This window comes from Biomphalaria glabrata, chromosome 16 (genome assembly GCF_947242115.1).
Source record: "Biomphalaria glabrata chromosome 16, xgBioGlab47.1, whole genome shotgun sequence".
In the NCBI taxonomy this organism is placed as follows: domain Eukaryota; kingdom Metazoa; phylum Mollusca; class Gastropoda; family Planorbidae; genus Biomphalaria; species Biomphalaria glabrata.
The window spans coordinates 28,768,018-28,775,324 of NC_074726.1; the positions used below are offsets into that span (position 1 = coordinate 28,768,018).

General features: G+C 35.8%; 1 protein-coding gene across 3 annotated transcripts in view; it reads right to left on the reverse strand.

Moving 5' to 3' along the window:
* Positions 1–1,171: 1,171 nt before the first annotated feature.
* Positions 1,172–7,307, reverse strand: part of LOC129923518 (uncharacterized) — a 34,665-nt gene continuing 28,529 nt past the window's right edge. For 2 of the 3 annotated variants that reach the window (XM_056014861.1, XM_056014862.1), the window contains exon 3: positions 1,172–2,945. In XM_056014861.1, the coding sequence (XP_055870836.1) occupies positions 2,942–2,945 (4 nt within the window). In that variant the 3' untranslated portion in view covers positions 1,172–2,941. The remainder of the gene's footprint in view (positions 2,946–7,307) is intronic. The other variant, XM_056014860.1, reaches the window with a different exon arrangement.

Genomic DNA, 7,307 nt, shown 5'->3' on the forward strand with positions numbered 1-7,307 from the left:
TTATTTTCAAAAATGAAATATAACTCAAGAAAGGTGGTCTACCGAAAACCGAAAACATGGCAAGGGGTCTACGAAACAAAAAAAGTTTGGGAACTACTGCTCTAGTTCAAATTTAGATTCTCTCCCCTGGGTGAAATAAAATCTGGCCAATCAGAGGAAGTAAGACATTAGTCGTACACAATTACCCCACAAGTTTCGTGTGAATAATCGAATACTTGAAACCTTGAAACAAAAAAATATATCAAGTAAAAATTAAAACGGGCTACTAATTATGGCCCAGCTATTTGCAAATCTTTTCATTGTGTAATAAGGATCTGATAAGTAGGGTGAATGGATGCACCGTAAATGTATTCGCAAATATCAAATATGCCTACAAGTCAACTTGTTCATTTGTTATGTATAATATTTATACATATAGAAATGTTATCGTAATCTTCCTGGGTCAACGATTTGCTAGTAAAATTAATTGGAAGCTAGAAGAAGAATCTGAATTTATATGAGATGAAGAATCTGAATTTACATGAGATGAAGAATCTGAATTTACATTGAGATGAAGAATCTTAATTTACATGAGATGAAGAATCTGAATTTACATGAGATGAAGAATCTGAATTTACATGAGACGAAGAATCTCAATTTACATAAGATGAAGAATCTGAATTTACATGAGATGAAGAATCTGAATTTACATGAGATGAAGAATCTGAATTTACATGAGATGAAGAATCTGAATTTACATGAGATGAAGAATCTGAATTTACCTGTGAATTTACCTGAGATCAAGTTTCTAATGGGACCCCGTGAAACCCCATGGTCAGTGAGAAGGATTTTCATCCAATTGTCAGGAACAAAGCGGAAACTATTTGCCCTCCCCCTGCGCCTCTGTCTGATGGTGAAGATAGAAGACCATTGGATCACACCATTTCATCTGAAAGTTTTCCCCTAGTTTCTATTGCTCATGATTTCAAACACATATTATAGATAACGCCTTTGTCTGCACAAGATGCGGGAAAATATGTAGGTCGCAACTGGGTTTGTGTAGTCAAGTTAAACACTCTATTCATGATTAATCGAAGACATAACCATTTAATTATATTATTTTTATTTATTTATCATATAATTATCATTGGCTGGACAACCAAGTAAAGGGTAGATAAGCAGAACAACATCAAATCAAAAAACACGATTGTCTTTCCTAATTTTAGCAACGCTTTTATTGAATTGATAACTTGATCACCAAGGCTCGTCTTTGTGGGGTTTTTTCTCACACTGGACCCTCGCAGATGTGATCATGAAACAAATATTTACAAATAAACTGTAACAACATCATTATTAACACTAATAAATCAACCAGAAACATAAGTCTTGAAAGTTAGACATTGCGTTCGCTAATACAGAAACATAAGTCTTGAAAGTTAGACATTGCGTTCGCTAATACAGAAACATAAGTCTTGAAAGTTAGACATTGCGTTCGCTAATACAGAAACATAAGTCTTGAAAGTTAGACATTGCGTTCGCTAATACAGAAACAAAGATAAAGAAATTTGAATGAACCAAGAATAAAACTAAAAAGTGTTGTATTTGTGGGCTCTATCAGATCCTAAGTCTCGGAGTATCACACCCAATGTACTAGTAAGTACGAACCCCGCCCCTATTTCAAATTTTCAAGTTCTTTTCTTTCAATTGTATTGCAATATACAATTCTTATTTCAAGCTTGCATTATAATGCAGTTCTTATCTCAATCTTGTATTATAATACAGTTCTTATCTCAATCTTCTATTATAATACAGTTCTTTCTTATCTCAATCTACTATTATAATACAGTTCTTATCTCAAGCTTGTATTATAATACAGTTCTTATCTCAAGCTTGTATTATAATGCAGTTCTTATCTCAATCTTCTATTATAATACAGTTCTTATCTCAAGCTTGTATTATAATACAGTTCTTATTTCAAGCTTGTATTATAATATAGTTTTTATCTCAAGCTTGTATTATAATATAGTTCTTATCTCAAGCCCTAGATTGTAAACATAAAGTTCTTATATCAAGCTTTAATTATAATAAGTAACATGAAATAAAAACATCCGCAGGACAGTGTTAACAAAAGAAAATTAGCAAGTCAGAAAACCTAGACAGACATTTTTGACAGACATTTTGGACAAACGTCTACCTTAACAAAAAGACAGAGAGAATGGCAGAGAAAGAGAAGTAGGCAGAGAAAGAGAAGTAGGCAGAGAAAGAGAAGTAGGCAGAGAAAGAGAAGTAGGCAGAGAAAGAGAAGTAGGCAGAGAAAGAGAAGTAGGTAGAGAAGGAGAGAAAAAGAGACTAAGAGAGAGTAAGGGGAAAAAGAGCAAGAAAGAGAATAACAAAACACGTAGAGAGAGAGAGAGAGAGAGAGAAAAGAGATTAAACGAGGCAGACGAGACAGAATGAGACAGAGAAACAGAGAGAGAAGGAGACAGAGAGAGAGTGAAATAGAGAGAGAGAGACAAAGAGAGAGCTATTGAGAAAGGTTGACAGAGATAGAGGGAATGAGAAAAAGACGCATCGAGAATAAGACTAACAGACAGGATAGCAAACATACGAACCAAAAAAAAAAAGGACAAGAATGGTAGAAAGAAATGGGAAATTATATTTTTAAAGTAGTTTTTTTTTTTTTTATTAAGTAAAAACAAAAAACAAAACAAATTCCAAAACGAAACGAAGGCATTGTACAAAGACATAAAACAAAGAAGAAAGAATGGAAGAAGAAAGCAGAAGAAGACGAAGAGAGAGATGAACAGAAAAGATGTTAAAACACTTGTCCAAGAACTTGGTTGAAGAACTAATTGAACAAATGCAATTGAGGTAACTGGTAGAATCGAACCAAATCCAGACAAAACCAAAACAATCGACTTGTGCTCTTGTCACAGTAAAGCTCCACCGCTTGAGAACGCCATTACCTGGTGGAATAGAAAACAGCTGGAATAAAAATGTGTAGTATTTTTAGAAGATTTTGTTTATATTTTTTGTTTCGTTGCTTCTTTAATGCAAACAATAAAAGTTTAACCGGGAAAAAGTGTAGGTATGGGGGGGGGGGGAGGGAGGGGGCTAATATTTGTACAATAGTATTATGGTATAAAATATTTTCAAGATGAAAAAAATAATAACTGGAAATTTTTTCACATTTTCTAACGTAATTAAATGTTTGGGTTATTCTGATAGTACCGGCAAGATGATCCCAATTCTTATTATTGCTAAGTGGTGCTGGTGCGGAAGGTGGAGCGTGTTGTAGTCTAGATTCTACATCCCCGGGCATGCTAACCTGCCTCATAGTGGCGCCCGGGTGGAAACGATCGTAGGAGGAAACGATTAGGCTAAACTCAGAGGTTCTCAACCTTTTAAGGTCGATGACCCCTTTTTTACAATCCCCCACTCTGCCGCGACCCCCCCCCCTCCAAACACACACATACAGCAATAGAAGAGTAGACAATAACAATCCATAGTTTCGATGGTCTTAGGCGACCCCTGGCAAATCGTCAATCGACCCCAAGGGGGTCGCGACCCACAGGTTGAGAACCCCTGGGCAAAAGGGTAGCAAAACAAGACTCCCGTGGGGGTGCCTAAGGGGGTGCGAGAGCATCCTCATTGCACTGTGCGGAGTTGTAAAAAAAAAGCTCCCACAACTTTGTCACAATCCAGGCGCCGTTCCTCAAGGGGCCGTTACATAAATGGCGTGTCTTGCAAGGTTAGCCTGGTATAGAAAAAGAAAATGGCATGCGGTCTCTTGCCTGGAGTTCCAAGGCCCGAAGGCTCAACTCTACCTGACAGTTTCAGGATTCTACATCCTGCCCTGACCCGCATACACTTATACACACACACGCAGTTATATAAACTTCTTTTATGCGAAAAATGTTTTGTACCAAAAAACACTAAAAAACACATAGTCATGGATGCATATTCTATTATTGGACTAACCAAGTTTAAATGACATTTTAGTTTTATGTTCTTATTTGATTTATTAAAATTTCCTTTAATAAACCCTAATGCTTTGTTTGATTTTTTTTTTATAGTTTCATCAATATGTGGATTCCATGACAGTTTTTCATTTATTATAGCACCTAGGTATTTTGCGTTTTTAGTTTGTGTTACTGTCTGTGTTACTGGTTTACCATGAATAAGATAAGTGGAATTAATTTGTTTTAGTTTTTTTGTTACTCTTAACAACTGACAGTTTTCTGGGTGGAAAGACATGCTTCAATTTGATTCCCATTTCTGTAATGCATCTATTTCTCTTTGTAAAATATCTGTGTATTGTGTTGTTTTTATTGTTCTATATATTATGCAATCGTCTGCAAAATAATCTTTTGTTCCTGAAGTAATGCAGTTTGGTAAATTATTTATGTAAATTAAAAATAGTAGTGGACCTAAGACTGTTCCGTGAGGTCAACCTGAGTTTACTGTTATTGGTGTTGATTTAGAGCCATTTATTATTACAGTTTGTTCTCTCCCTAACAGAAAATCTTAAATCCACCGATGCAATGGACTATTAATGCAAAAGTATTTTAATTTTTTAAGCAAACTAAGGTTATGAACTTTGTCAAAAGCTTTGGAAAAATTTAGTAAGATATTATTGAAAATATTTCCTCACTGTTACCTAAACGTTTTGAAAAATCATCAATTAGTCCTATTAGTAGTGTTTCACATGATCTATATTTCCTAAAGCCATGTTGGTATGGGGTGAGGACATTATGTTTGTCTAAGTGGTTTATGATGTTGCTACATATTATGTGTTCAAGGATTTTACATGTGATGCTGGTAGTGCAAAGACTCAAAAAAACAAAGATTTACTGCTGCAGGGGTAAACGACTGTATAGAAAATACGAAAAACATGCATATATGTGACCCTGCCGGACCAAGTAAAACAAACTTGGTCCGGCAGGGTCACATATATGCATGTTTTTCGTATTTTCGATGCTGGTAGTGATACTGGTCTGTAGTTTCCTAGGTCATATTTTTCTCCTTTTTAAATAGGGGGAGGGGGGGTGACATTAACTTCTTTCCAGTCCCTTGGTGCTCTGCCCTGGTTAAGCGATGCCTAAAAAAGTATTTTGAACACTGGTGCTAGCTCATTGCTTAGTTCTTTGAGTAATCTAGCTGGAATACCATCAGGTCCAGATGCTTTATTTGGTTTGATGTTGGCTAATAGTTTTTAGATTCCCTTGTCTTGTACCTCTATATCTCCTATGTTGTCTACTTGGTTCAAATTAAGTAACATGTCTTTGTCTCCAGGGGCTAAGAATGCTGATGCAGACCTTTCGCGTTACCTGAAAATTCCTCAGGGGCTACAATGAATTTTGTTGCTCTTTAACAAAACTCGACCCTGGCAGTGCCAGAAAATGAATACTGGTTCGTTTCTAACAAAATAATATATAATCTTCATTATCTATAAAGAAATGTATCTTACAATTTGTTCATTACACCAGATATAACATTATAACAATTGAAAACCAAAAACAAATAGAAATTCACACCAGACTCACTCATAATTTACATGTGAAAGTTTATATCAGATAGTTTTTATTTAATGAAGGTGATATCATACCGACAATAGAGAGTTTGTGTCTGTTTGTCTTTGCTATTGGTGTCTTGTATCTCTTTTGTGATGGTAAAATCACAAAACCCTGACCCAAAGAGTGATTTTTTTTTATTTCAAAATATCTTTTTAGCTTTTTTATGAATGTTTTTCTCAAACAGCTGCCCAAATGTTTGTGTTTTGTTTTTGCTAATGACTTTCCCAGCAGCACTTAGGATTCTACGACGTTTATTTGTAGTTTTAATGTTCAGTTTGCCATACCAGGCAGTGCTATTAAGACTTAAAAATATTGCAGATGCGAGCATAATTGAACATTCCCAAGGCCTTTCCGCTAACACTAATGGAGGACGTTTTTCTAAGTCATTGTAATCTTTGTCGCCCTTTTTCGCTGATATATAATCAGCATTTGCATTAAAATTTAATTTATTGTCTAAGATATTACCAATGGTATTTAAAAGTTTGCACTATTTCAATGGTTTCTCCAGTGACAGTCTGGCAATATTCTAAATTTTCCGATTGAATCTGAAACGGTGCTGCCAACTTTACATCGAGAGAAAAACGAAACTTAGCTGCTAGTATGGCCATATTTTTATATGCTTGTGAGGCTTGGACGCTGACTGCAGAGCTAGAGAGGAGGATCCTAGCAATGGTATAGATATGTTACAGAAAGATCCTAGGTATCACACTCAAAGACCACATCACAAACCAAGAGATTAGAGACAGGGTTACTACAGCGATCGGACCCCATGATGACCTGCTAACTATAGTAAAAAAAAAACGCAAGCTTAAAATCTATGGCCATATTACAAGATCTTCGGGGCTCTCAAAGACCTTCCTACCAGGAAAAAGAAGAAGAGGCAGACAGAGAAAGCGATGGGAGGACAACATAAAAGAATGGACAGGCCTGCCATTGAAAGAGGTTCTAACTAAGGCAAAAGATAGAGAAGAATGGAGAAAGACGGAGACGGTCGACGAGTCTTGCATGGTACCCAACGGTCCAATAGACTTAGGCAGTGATGCCCAACATACGGTCCGCGGGCCAGATCCTGCCCTCGATGTGGTTTTATCCGGCCCGCCGAAACGTCTGCAGAAAGTGTAGAATATGTTTAAAAATGTATCTTTACCTACGTAAGGGTCCTGACTTTTTCTCTGATGAATTGGTGCCATGCCATTTACAATGTGTAGGTTTATGAAATGAGAGAGCCGAAGAAACTACAAGTTGAGTCTGCATTTAGAATTATACCAGGAAAATTGAACGGATCTTTAATTATTTTATTAATTTTTTAAAATGATAATAAACCAACATATTTGTTTTGTAAATTGTAGCTGTTTTTAAAAACAACAACAGATATACGGCTTTATAAAACAAATATGACGTCATTCTTGGTTTGAGCCGCGAATAAAAGGTTGTTAAACTAAGCCTAGAATTTGGAGGATCGATATGAATATTTACCAAAAAGAGACAAGAAAATGAGTCGTTAGTAAAGCTAGCTACAATGTTGCTCACATCTTATGAGATAAATGAAGCCAGTTAATATCCTATTAATTAATGCAAGTATTAGATCCACTGGTTTCTAATAAAATTCTTTTAAGTCAATTTCATTTCATTCCTTTACATTTTCGGTCATGTGGCCCGCGACACGAGTGTCGGAAATAAAAATGGCCCGCAGGTCGAATTAGGCTGAGCATCACTGGACATAGGGATAGGTAAAGATAAACAAAAATAAAT